Here is a 12,344-nt window from a genome sequence, read left to right as displayed (position 1 = left end):
CCAAGGCAGGCAGATCACTTGAGATCAGGAGTTCAAGACCAGTCTGGCCAATATAGTGAAATCTTCTCTCTACTAAAAATATAAAAATTAGCTGGGCATGGTCGTGCATGCCTGTAGTCCCAGCTATTTGGGAGGCTGAAGCACGAGAATCACTTAACTCAGGAGGCGGAGGTTGCAGTGAGCTGAGATCATGCCACTGCACTCCAGCCTGGGCTACAGAGCAAGACTCTGTCTCCAGAAAAAAAGAAAAGAAAAGAAATTCCCACATATTGCTCATAAATGTAAAATTGGACATTATGGAGAAAAATTAGACAATGTTGATCAAGATTAACAGTGCCCACACCCATTGACCTAGCAATTCTACCTCTAGAAATTCTCCCTACATAAATACTCATACATGTAAACATGAAAATACAAGAATTTAGGCTTGGCGTGGTGACTCACGCCTGTAATCCCAGCACTTTGGGAGGGCAAGTCAGGAGGATCGCTTGAACCCAGGAGTTCCAGACCAGCATGAACAACATAGTGAGACCTTGACTTTACAAAAAAATTTTTAAAAAATTAGGTGGGTGTGGCATGCATGTCTAGTCCTAACTACTGGGGAGGCTGAGGTGGGAGGATCCCGGGGTGGGAGGCTGCAGAGAACTGTGATTGCACCACCATACTCCAGCCTGGGCGACAGAGCGACACCCTGTCTCAAACAAATAAAAACATTAAAGCATAACCTGTAGGAGATAGCTCAATGAATGCTGATGTTTAGAAGAAGGATTTGGGTTATCTCCGATAATTTTAGAAAGGAGATGCATTACAGAGATCAGGGAACAGTCTCTGAAGAAGGATCCCCTGGGTTTGACGCCCATCCCTATTGCTTTTAGCTGTATAACCTTGAGCAAGTTACTTACCTGAGCCTCAGTTTCCTCATCTGTAATCTGCATTATAGTTGTGTTGTAAAGGTTCAATGGGACGGTGCCTGCAAAACTTCCCACCCCTCCCCGAACCTGACACATAACAGGCACTCAACATAGTTGTAATTATTTAATAAATATGTTGTTCTATGTGGTGATGGCAGATTAAGGGGCTCCTTTGGTGATATAATCTGCCCTCTTAGGGTAGAGTTGAGGGCTTTGGAGTTGCGTAAACCTCTCTAGCACTCACTAGACTTCGAGCACATCATTCCCTAACCTCTATGGCCTCAGTTTTCTCATCTGTAAAGTGGCTAGAATAAGTTCCAAGTCTTAAGGGTTTGCTCTGAAACTTAAACGTATACTACTCATAAGAGTTTAATACACAATTATTTTATTTCCTGCCAATCTAATGGCGAAGATATGGAATAACCCATCAAACAGTCCAGTAACCACAGGAAACCAGAGGGACGGAGACGAGGGCAATGGGCGAGTCAGTTATGGCTAGTGTGCCGCGTTTCGAAGAGGATGGCCATGGAGCGGTGGGTGGTCGCTCAGCTCCCCAATCGCTCTCCGACACCCGGCTAGGGAGACAGGATCTCATCGTAGGCCGCAGCAGCTTGACTGTCACCCGGGCAACCCCACCTTCCGGTTCACTCTACAACCCCCTGGCCCCCGCTTCCGGTTCCGGCGTCGTGCGTCATCGTTGGGCGACTGATTTCGAGTTTTCGGTCCGGTTTGTCCAGGGGGTGCGGTGCTGGTCGGAAGGAGGTGGAGAGTAGGGGGTCACCGGGCGTATCCTCTGCGTCACAGTCGGCCACCGGGGCTTGGCGCCGTCATGGAGAACGGGGGGCGGCCCTCGCTGTGCCAGTTCATCCTCCTGGGCACCACCTCTGTGGTCACCGCCGCCCTGTACTCCGTGTACCGGCAGAAGGCCCGGGTCTCCCAAGAGCTCAAGGTCAGTGCTGGAGCCGGCCCGGCTTCAGCCGGGTCATCTCTGTCCCAGGTCCTGGGGAGCCCGCGATTCACCTTGGCCGCCCCACCGTCGGAAACTGTCCAGAAAAGGAAACAGCCTCTGAAGGATGTCATCCAGCCAGTAAATGGAGGAGCGCGGGGCAGGATTTGGGCTCGGGATGACGGTTGCTCCGCTCCTTTTTTCCCAAGTCCCTCTTATGACTCAGAATGAATTTTGACTTCATTACTTTACTCGAAAAGTATTTATTGAACACCTGCGATGCGCCAGGCAGTGAGTAGAACAGATGAAAGTCCCTCCCCTTGTGGAAATTCCTTTTCAATACGGCTAGACAGCAAACATGTGAATCAGGCAGTGTAACAGATGGTAAGCAATGCTTTAGAGTAAGGTAGGGGAGAGGACATGGAATGCTGGAAAAAGGGGGATCTCCTATCTTAAATAAGGTGACATTTGAGCAGAGCCCAGGAAGAGACGAGGGAAGTCATGCGGATATCTAGCGGGTGATGGAGGGAACAGCAAGTGCAGACATCCATTTACTGAACCACTCCACTCCTTGATTTACAGACGCTTCCTTTTTATATTACAGCTTTTTTTTTTTTTTTTTTTTTTTTTTTTTTAAATAAATGGTGCTCTTTTTTGAACTGTGCTTTACGGTTTACACAACACATTTGCATTTATTTTTATTTTTATTTTTTTTGAGATAGAGTCTTGCTCCTGTCCGCCCAGGCTGCAGGTGCAGTGGCCTTTGATTTAGGCTCACTGCAGCCCCGCCTCCCGGGTTCAAGTGATTCTCCTGCTTCAGCCTCCTGGTAATGGGATTTACTGCAGCAGCTAATTTTTTTTGTATTTTTAGTAGACACAGGGTTTCACCGTGTTGGCCAGACTGGTCTCCAGCTCCTGACCTCGGGTTATCTCCCCGCCTTGGCCCTCCGGAGTGTTCGGATTAAAGGCGTGAGCCACTGCGCCCAGCCACATTTTCATCTTGATTTTATTTTTTTCTTCACAATATATACATATTTTTTCCTTTCTTTCTTTTTTTTTCAGACGGAGTCTCGCTCTGTTGCCCAGGCTGGAGTGCAATGGCACCATCTTGGCTCACTGCAACCTCAGCCTCCCGGGTTCAAGCGATTCTCCTGCCTCACCCTCCTGAGTAGCTGGGATTAAGGGCGCCTGCCACCACGCCCGGTTATTTTTTGTATTTTTAGTAGAGAGGGGATTTTGCCATGTTGGCCAAGCTGGTCTCCAACTCCTGACCTCAGGTGATCCCTCTGCCTCAGCCTCCCAAAGTGCTGGGATTACAGGCGTGAGCCACTGCCCCCGGCCCACAATAATTTTTTGAAGTAGATAAAATGGCAGTTACCACCGCATTGCAAATCAGAAAATTGAGATTCGGAGGAAAGGCCATACAACTAGTTAGCTTGAAACTTAAATTTAGGTATTTTGATTCCAAGGGTAGGATTTTAATCTGATTGGCATTGCTTTATTGTGACTCTCTGACTGGTCCAGAGAGATGGCCCTCTTTAGGTCAGAGACAGGCTCTTATTCATCCATTCTCTTTTCTCTAGCTTCTGACACAGTACTTGGCAAGTGGTAGATGCTCAGTAAATGTTTGTGGGTTCTTTTTGGCTGAAGTTTCACAATACGAGAGCTAAGGGCCTAACCTAATTTGATGTTTATATGAAAGATGGATTCCTAAACCTGACTAACTTCATTATCAGATTGTTTTCAGTAAGGGTTTAGAAACTAATGGGTGGGCCGGGCTACTCCCCCTGCCTGGGTGACAAGAGCAAGACTCCATCTCAGAAAAAAAAGAAACCAATGTGTGAAATCCCTGCTATGAAGGGAGTTTTGGAATCTGGAAAGAGCTAAGTTAGGAGACAATTGGATTTGCTGTGCAGTGGCATTATAATGAGATTCCAGCTGCCCTGTGTGTCACCTGATTAAATAATCAAGTTAACCCTGAAGTGATTAGCTCTGTGTAACTGATACTTCACTTTCTGACTCCAGATCACTTTGGCCTCAAGTTGGCTGGTAGTGGGATTCTTTGAAGCGGTAAACTCTTTAGGTCCCATCTTTGGGTGACCGTAAAACCTTTGCCGGGCCGGGCGCGGTGGCTCATGCCTGTAATCGCAGTGCTTTGGGAGGCTGAGGTGGGCGGATCACAAGGCCAGGAGTTCGAGACCATCCTGCCTAACACGTGAAACCCTGTCTCTACTAAAAATACAAAAAAAAAAAAAAAAAAAAAAAAAAATTAGCTGGGTGTGATGGCAGACGCCTGTAGTCCCAGCTACTCGGGAGGAGTGTGAACCTGGGAGGCGGAGGTTGCAGTGCGCCGAGATTGTGCCACTGCACTCCAACCTGGGCGACAGAGCGAGACTCCTTCTCAAAAAAAAAACCAAAAACCAAAAACACAACAACCTTTGCCAACTAGTTCCTAAATGAGGATGAAATAGCCCCTTCCTGGAAAAAGAGTTGGGACTCTTAATATCTTATATTCTATTTTCTATTTCCTTCCTCTCTTTCTCCCTCCTTTCCTTCCTTTTCTTTCTCCTTGGCCTGCCTTCCTGTCGTTTATTTCTTTCTTCTTTTTTGCTCTGTTTTTTTTTGAGACATGGTCTTACTGTGTTGCCCAGGCTGGAGCACAGTGGCACAAACATAGCTCACTGCAGCCTCGAGCTCCCAGGCCCAAGCTAGTCTCCTGCCTCAGCCTCCTAAGTAGCTAGGACCACAGGTGCACACCACCACATCCAGCTAATTTTTTATTTTTCATAGAGATGGGGTCTTGCAAGTTGCCCATGCTAGTTTTGCACTGCTGGCCTCAAGCAGCCATCCCACTTTAGACTCCCAAAGTGCTGGGATTACAGGTGTGAGCTACCATGCCCGTCCTAGATTCTATTTTCTTGATCAGATGACAAAACTTCCAGAGTGGGGCTTGTGTCCTATCCTGTATATCTCTCATAGGAGAATGCATATTTATTGCGTGCCTCCTATGTGCCAGCCCCTGGACTGGATTCTTTCACACCTTAAAGTTCATTTAACCCACATAAAAATCCTGTGAAATTGCATTTTCCCTGTCCTTTACAGTTTTGGAACCTGAGACTCAGATAAATGAAGTTGTCCCAAGCCACAGTGGATCCATTGGAGCTTGATTAAACTCCAGGTCTTTCTGATCATATTCTCCCTCTTCCCCCTTTAAAATTCGAATTGGCCATTCTGTGATGGATACTTTGCTAGCTGTCTCACTTTGGGCAAATCACTTCACCTCTCTGAGCCTGTTTCCTTATCTGTAATTGGTGATAATAATGTCTGCTGTAAAGGGATGGTGTGGGCATTAGTGGTTTATGCATTTAAAGTGCCTAGCATATTGCCTGGTACACAGTATATTTAAAATGCTTATTTATTCATTAATTTATTCATCAAATAATGTATTAAATGCTTGCTGTGTGTCAGGCACAGTTCTCAGCACTAGGGGGATAGCAGTGAACGAGACAAACCATGTCCAAGCGCTCCTAGGGTTTAACATTCTAGTGGAAGGAGACAGATAATAAATGAGTACATTGTTAGTTGTTATTGCTGTCATTTCGGATCTTCACAGTGTAAGTGGCTAAGAAATTTTGACTGACCTTGCTCCTGTCATTTACTGTGTAGCAGTAGCTAAAACTCCGAGTGACCTTCATATACATCTGGTGTCTCATCTTTAGAGGTTACTGAATCTGGCATCCTTAAGAGCTGTTTTTGGGTATACCCTGAAAGCAGAGGTGGTCGTTTACTCGTCCCTGAATCTCTGACACCCAGCACGGTGCCCAGCACATAGATGCTCAGGAAATAATTGTTGGTTTTATTCCTTTTCTCTTATTTTTGAAACAGCAGTAACAGGATTGGTTTCCCAAATGCAGTGGGTTGGACGCTCTGAGTTGGAAGGCAGAGGAGAATTAGGGATTGTTAGAGGAAGACGGCAGCAGAAGGAACCGTGCTCATTTAATTATGACCGTGAAAAAGGCAAAAAGTAGAACAGACTGGGTGCAGTGGCTCACACCTGTAATCCTAGCACTTTGGGAGGCCAAGGCAGGAGGATCACTTGAGCCCAGGAACTCAAGACCAGCCTAGGCAACATTGGGAGACTCTGTCTCTGCAAAATAAAAAAATTAGCCAGGTGTGGTGGTGCATGCCTGTGGTCTCAGCAACTTGGGGACCTGAGGTGGGAGGATCGCTTGAACCTGGGAGGTTGAGGCTGCAGTGAGCCATGATTGCACTACTATACTCCCGCCTGGGTATAACAGTGAGACCCCAGCTCAAAAATAAATAAGTAAATAAATAAATAAATAAATGTAAAATGGCATTTGGCACCAGTTAACAGTCTTGCCCTGTTGAAGCAAAGGCTTTGTTTTTTTAATAACACACAATGCAGGGCATTGGTTCGTAAAGATGTGGTAATGTTAATAACAACACCTACCAGTTCTCAGACCACTGCCATGCACTAGACAGTAGGTTAGGTACTTTATACCTGAATCCTTTGGACCATAACTCTGTGTTGTCAAGAAGAGATTGAATGATGATCAGTCTCTGGTATGTAAATTGACTAGTACCTTTTATATTTTCACTAAAAAGTCTTAACATGAAAAGGAGTGTAGGTTTTGGTTAACTGGAAAAAGAATGTATGTGGCACCCCCACTCTGCAGTGATGGAAGAGGGCACAGGCATGGCTCCATTCCTGTTGATGTACACAGCTTTGAAATCTGATTCTCTGTAGTTACCTTCCTGTCCAATTTCCGTATTCTCCTGACATGAAAAAAATAGAATCTTTTTCTTTTTTTGCCTGTAAGTTTGACTGAGCGTGTCAGTGTTCAATGGCCAATTTATTTAATTTTTTTTTTTTTGTATTTAGGGAGCTAAAAAAGTTCACTTGGGTGAAGATTTAAAGAGTATTCTTTCAGAAGCTCCAGGAAAATGTGTGCCTTATGCTGTTATAGAAGGTATGTTTGCTTACAGGGCAATGGAAAACAACTTCCTTTTTCCAAAAGATTCATAAAGATCATCTTGGCTCATGTTAAGTGCCTTTTGTGGTGTTGGGTCCATGGTCCAGAACATACTTTGGGGTCAGAAAGACGTGGGTTATTGCTTTGTGATCGCTAAGATTACCAGACCTCCCTGAACCACTGTTGCCTGATCTCGAAAATAATACTTAACCTTTATAGGGTTGTTATAAGACAGATTATGTGATCCATGCAAAGTGCTTGGGAGAGTGCTTCTAAAATGTGACTTACGGTGATCAGAATGTCATTGTTTTGATTAATTAGCAAAAGTCAACTGAAAACATTTAATTTTTAACATTTTTTAAATTAAAAAAAATTTTTTTTTTGAGGCCAGTCGTGGTAGCTCACGCCTGTAATCCCAGCACTTTGGGAAGCTGAGGTGGGCTGATCACTTGAGCTCAGGAGTTTGAGACCATCCTGGCCAACATGGTGAAACCCCGTCTCTACTAAAAATACAAAAATCAACTGGATGTGGTGTCATGGCACATACCTGTAATCCCAGCTACTTGGGAGGTGAGGCAGGAGAATCACTTGAACCCGGGGGGCGGTTGCAGTGAGCCAAGATTGTGCCACTGCACTCCAGCCTGGGTGACAGAGTGAGACTCCGTTTCAAATAGAGTCTTGACTCTGTCACCCAGGTAGCTGTAGTATGGTGGTGTGATCATAGCTCACTGCAGCCTCAAACTCCTGAGCTCAAGTTATTCTCCTGCCTCAGCCTCCCAAGTACCTGGGACTACAGGCACATGCCCTGCTAACTTTAATTTTTTGTAAAGATGGAATCTCATTGTGTTGACCAGGCTGGTCTCAAACTCGTGGCCCCAAGTGATCCTTCTGCCTTGGCTTCCCAAAGTGTTGGAATTATAGTTGTGAACTACTGTGCCAGACCAGAAAACACATTTTAAACTATCTGAAAGGAGAGGACAGAAAAATTCTTTAGAAATAATAGAATTTGTGTCCACTTAGGAGCTGTACGGTCTGTTAAAGAAACGCTTAACAGCCAGTTTGTGGAAAACTGCAAGGGGGTAATTCAGCGCCTGACACTTCAGGAGCACAAGATGGTGTGGAATCGAACCACCCACCTTTGGTATGTATCACTTCTCCACTGGCCAAAACCCTTATAGTTGGTCTATTCAAATGCCGGGGTTGTGGGTGCTGTTGCATTGTCTTTAGCTTCTCTTGAGAGAGGTTGAAGACCAGTCTCTTAAATGCAGGTCATATTCTTGTGTGTAGCCTGTGGGCCTCCTACATCAGAATCACCTAGGCATCTTGTTGAAATGCAGATTTCTGGGCTCCCTTCCAGACTTATCCAACCAGAATTTCCAGGATCAGGCACCTGGAATCTGTTGTTAGTTACACTGAAGTTTGAGAACCACTGAATCAGTGATTTCAGTATTTCCTAAAATGCTTTTGTGCCATCACATGAAATACCAGTTTTCCAACTGGTCCTAGTGGGTTCTGTTTTAGATGTTTGTTTTACAGTGGAAAGGGAAATGAATGGTTTCCGTAGTCTGTGGCGGTGTTTGTTGCCCACTGAGATCGCCCCAGGACCCACCTGTAGATAGTGATCTTACTGTCTTCTTCTGGTTACTTCAGACTCTACGCTGTCTTCTGCATTTAGTTGATCTCCAGCTCTGCCTGGGTGTTTGCTGTTTGCTACCCTGTATCTTTAGTTCTCTTATTCTTCTAGGAATGATTGCTCAAAGATCATTCATCAGAGGACCAACACAGTGCCCTTTGACCTGGTGCCCCACCAGGATGGTGTGGATGTGGCCGTGCGAGTGCTGAAGCCCCTGGACTCAGTGGATCTGGGCCTAGAGACTGTGTATGAGAAGTTCCACCCCTCGATTCAGTCCTTCACCGATGTCATCGGCCACTACATCAGCGGTGAGCGGCCCAAAGGCATCCAGGAGACCGAGGAGATGCTGAAGGTGGGGGCCACCCTCACGGGGGTTGGCGAACTGGTCCTGGACAACAACTCTGTCCGCCTGCAGCCGCCCAAACAAGGCATGCAGTACTATCTAAGCAGCCAGGACTTCGACAGCCTGCTGCAGAGGCAAGAGTCGAGCGTCAGGCTCTGGAAGGTGTTGGCGCTGGTTTTTGGCTTTGCCACATGTGCCACCCTCTTCTTCATCCTCCGGAAGCAGTATCTGCAGCGGCAGGAGCGTCTGCGCCTCAAGCAGATGCAGGAGGAGTTCCAGGAGCATGAGGCCCAGCTGCTGAGCCGGGCCAAGCCCGAGGACAGGGAGAGTCTGAAGAGCGCCTGTGTCGTGTGTCTGAGCAGCTTCAAGTCCTGCGTCTTTCTGGAGTGTGGGCACGTTTGTTCCTGCACCGAGTGCTACCGCGCCTTGCCAGAGCCCAAGAAGTGCCCTATCTGCAGACAGGCGATCACCCGGGTGATCCCCCTGTACAACAGCTAATGGTTTGGAAGCTGCACAGCTTGGCATGGTAGCTCCCCTGCCCCCTTTTCAGGGATTTTTATCTGAAGGCCTTTGAAGGAGCAGTGGCGGGGGTAGCTGTCACCTCCAGGTATGATTGAGGGACCCACGCCTCCAGTGGCAAGATGCTGCCTTTCCCGCCTGAATGGGGACCCTGTCCATGTGGGGCCTGAGAATCAGAGCCTCGCCCTGGGAGGGTGCCGTGGCGTCTCCTCCCAGGAGCCAGATCAGTGCGAGTGTGACTGAAAACGCCTCATCGCTTAGGCACCAAAGTCAGTGATCAGCAGCCCTTCTATTCCTGTGTCTTTTGTTTTTTTTCTGGTGAATTGTTGCTTGCTGTGGACTTGGTGGAGGACTCAGTCAGAGGGGAGGAAAGGCTGGGCCCTGAGTACAACGGATGCCTTGGGTGCTGCCTCCAAAGAGATTCTGCCGCAGCTTTTCTTCTTTTTCCTCATGCCCCGGGAAATAGTCTTTCTTCAGAATTGTCAGGCTGGGCGGGTCAACTTGTGTTCCTTTTCCCTCACCGGCTTGCCTCTTAAACGCCTGCACATGTGTGTAGAGGACAAAAGAAAGTGAAGTCAGCACATCTGCTTCTGCCCAAATGGTTGGGGCCCCGGGCAACAGATTGGAGAGAGATCGCGTGAAGGGCAGTTGGTCAGGCAGCCCTCCTGGTTTCGCCGCTGGCCCTGATTTGAACTGCTACCACTTGGGAAAGCTCAGGGGTGGTCCCTGGTTTTCCCTCCTGGAGAATGAGGCGCAGAGGCTTCGCCTCCCGAAGGACACAGTGTGGACGCCGCTGGCCTAGTGTCCTGGCCTCAAAGCTTCCTTGCAAGGCTGTCACAAGGAAAAGCAGCCGGCTGGCACCCTGAGCATACGGCCTTTCAGGGCTCCCTCATCCAGCCTGTCGCAGTGTTGACATCTTGGTGTACTCATGTTGCTTCTCCTTTTGTTACCCCCTCCCTGTATTACCATTTGTCCCTCACCTGTCCTTGGTGAGCCTTTGAGTGCAAGACCAATGGGGCTGTCTTCCCCCGCCTCTGAGTAGTCGGAGGTCACATACACAGCTCTTTTTTGTAGCCCTTTTCTGCCTTTGAATATTCATATCTCGTCCTCCTTTGTGCAGGTGAGGAAGGGGTGCCGTCAGGGGCCGACACTAGTACGGTGCAGTGTCCAGTGTGAACAGCACAAATTAAACATGTTGCAACCAAGTGCTAGCCTGTTGCTTGTTAAAAAGAGTTAAATGGCTAAGCCTAAGCGTTCTCAGGATGAGATTGAATCCCCGCCGCAGTGGAGAGAAAGGTGGGGAGTTTGAGGCCTCTGTGTCCTGTTCCTTGGCTGTAGTGGTTTGGGCCTCCCCCAGATGGTGTGATGCGGAGGCAGGGATGCCTGCCCCCAGGGAGGAATCTGGACAGCCCGCCCGCAGGTTATAGCTGGACTTGCTGACCGTCTTTGAAGTCTGTCCCAACAGGCTACAAACCAGGGCAGTGAGATTTCACCTGCTGGGAGAATGGGATGGAGATGGGGCACTGGGGGACAGCAGAGAGGACATGAGCATTTAGCAATACCGCTGTGCACGAGGTCCTGTGCTGCGTGCTGTTTCACACTCATTTCAGAGTGAGTTCATCCTCACAAAACCCCTGCAGGCCGAGTCCCGGTGTCTCTGCTGTACGGGTGAGGAAGTAGGCCTGGAGAGGGTACGTTCACTGGGCTGAGGGCACAGATATAGCAAGTCACGGGTCTGAATTTAAACCCCAAGCTGTTTCTAAAGTCCTCATCTTCCTGCTCACTAAATGTGCGGCCAGTAAATTCCTCAGTGCTAACAGGAACACTCACAAGAGACGTGTTCCCCAAGTCCATAGAGGAGAACTGGTGGCCACACTAGAGCAGCAGGTGAAAGTTGGGGTAAGAATCCACTTGCCAATATTGAGTCCGTCCAGTGAAGTACGAAGACCCTGGTTTTACACAAGGTGCTGGAGGGCGGGGCAGGGTGAAAGGCCCCTGACGGGAATGGCCTCTTTGTGCACCTTGAAAGTCTCCGTCCCCTTTTCATCGTCCTTCTGGCACTTAGCCTGTAATGGAAGGTGAATGAACTGGCCCAGGGAGATTTGCATGGTAAGCTGTCTGAGTTCAGCCCTTGGCATAGCTTTCATGGGTAAATGTGATCAAAGACATTAAAAAGGAGCAGGCAGGCTACTTTCCCCAGCCTACCTCAATGTTGGACAGACTCCAGTTCTTCATCCCGAGTGTTCTTCCCCACTGAGCTTCCCAACTGAGCTCCCTGTTGTGGGAGACCCAGGACCGGCACACAGCCCCTGCCTCGGGAAGCTGGCTTGTGCCTGGACCCCCTGGGTGCGAGGGCCCTGCTTGGTCCTGGCCTGCTGGGGACTGAAACTCCCATACTCTACTTCAGCTATCATTGGCCGTTCCCACCTATTTGAGGAGCCTGATCTCCAGGAGAGTTGCATGGGTCCTAAATGGATGTATGGAACCAAGGCTGGCAGGAAGGATGACAGGGAGAAGGGGAAGCAGGAAGTCAGTTCTACACTGACCATGGGATGATGGTGAATTTTGAGTGTCCCCTACATCAGCCCTGTGCTCAGTCTCTTTACTCCCAGGCAGCCAGTATTGGGCAGGAATCTTGAATAATTGCTGCTGGTGTTCTGACTGTCTGTGCCAGGCACTTCATTTGCATTAATGTGGCCCTATGCAATGGATATTGTTACCTCCAATTAGTGGGGCTCAGTGGGGTTACAGTTTGCTGCATCCACACGTAATCACAAGCCCAGCGATGTCAGGCTCTTCACAGGTATTGTTTCTAATATAGCAAACCAGCAGGGGAGGCTACATCACGCATTTACAGGTTGTGTGATTTGTTCAAGGCTACCACAATCTGACTCTAAAACCTGCAATCTTTGCTTTTTATCACATGAGGCCTAGGAGGCTAAAAAGAGAAGTTGTCCATGAGACAACTGAGTGTTATCATAAATACACAGCATTTTAC

General features: G+C 48.0%; 1 protein-coding gene across 3 annotated transcripts; it reads left to right on the top strand.

Moving 5' to 3' along the window:
- Positions 1 to 1,280: 1,280 nt before the first annotated feature.
- MUL1 (mitochondrial E3 ubiquitin protein ligase 1) lies at positions 1,281 to 10,551 on the top strand. Of its 3 annotated transcripts, none has more exons than XM_003891256.5 (4): positions 1,281 to 1,860; positions 6,761 to 6,848; positions 7,872 to 7,992; positions 8,596 to 10,551. In XM_003891256.5, the coding sequence occupies exons 1-4, from the start codon at positions 1,741 to 1,743 to the stop codon at positions 9,323 to 9,325; spliced, it is 1,059 nt and encodes a 352-aa protein (XP_003891305.1). In that variant the 5' UTR covers positions 1,281 to 1,740; the 3' UTR covers positions 9,326 to 10,551. The 3 variants fall into 3 exon arrangements, with proteins under 3 accessions (XP_003891305.1, XP_003891306.1, XP_017813334.1); XM_003891257.5 differs by having other exon boundaries at positions 1,281 to 2,148; XM_017957845.3 differs by having other exon boundaries at positions 1,744 to 2,241.
- The last annotated feature ends 1,793 nt before the right edge of the window (positions 10,552 to 12,344 follow it).

The sequence above is a fragment of the Papio anubis genome, chromosome 1 (genome assembly GCF_008728515.1).
Source record: "Papio anubis isolate 15944 chromosome 1, Panubis1.0, whole genome shotgun sequence".
NCBI lineage: Eukaryota > Metazoa > Chordata > Mammalia > Primates > Cercopithecidae > Papio > Papio anubis.
The sequence above is the reverse complement of the archived record's forward strand: the minus strand, read 5'-3'. Positions and strand labels throughout refer to the sequence as shown.

Coding starts and splice junctions, on each gene's coding strand:
- MUL1 (XM_003891256.5), top strand. CDS start 1,741: ATGGAGAACGGGGGGCGGCCCTCGCTGTGCCAGTTCATCCTCCTGGGC. Junction 1,861..6,760: donor GGGTCTCCCAAGAGCTCAAG/GTCAGTGCTGGA, acceptor TTTTGTATTTAG/GGAGCTAAAAAAGTTCACTT. Junction 7,993..8,595: donor AATCGAACCACCCACCTTTG/GTATGTATCACT, acceptor TTATTCTTCTAG/GAATGATTGCTCAAAGATCA.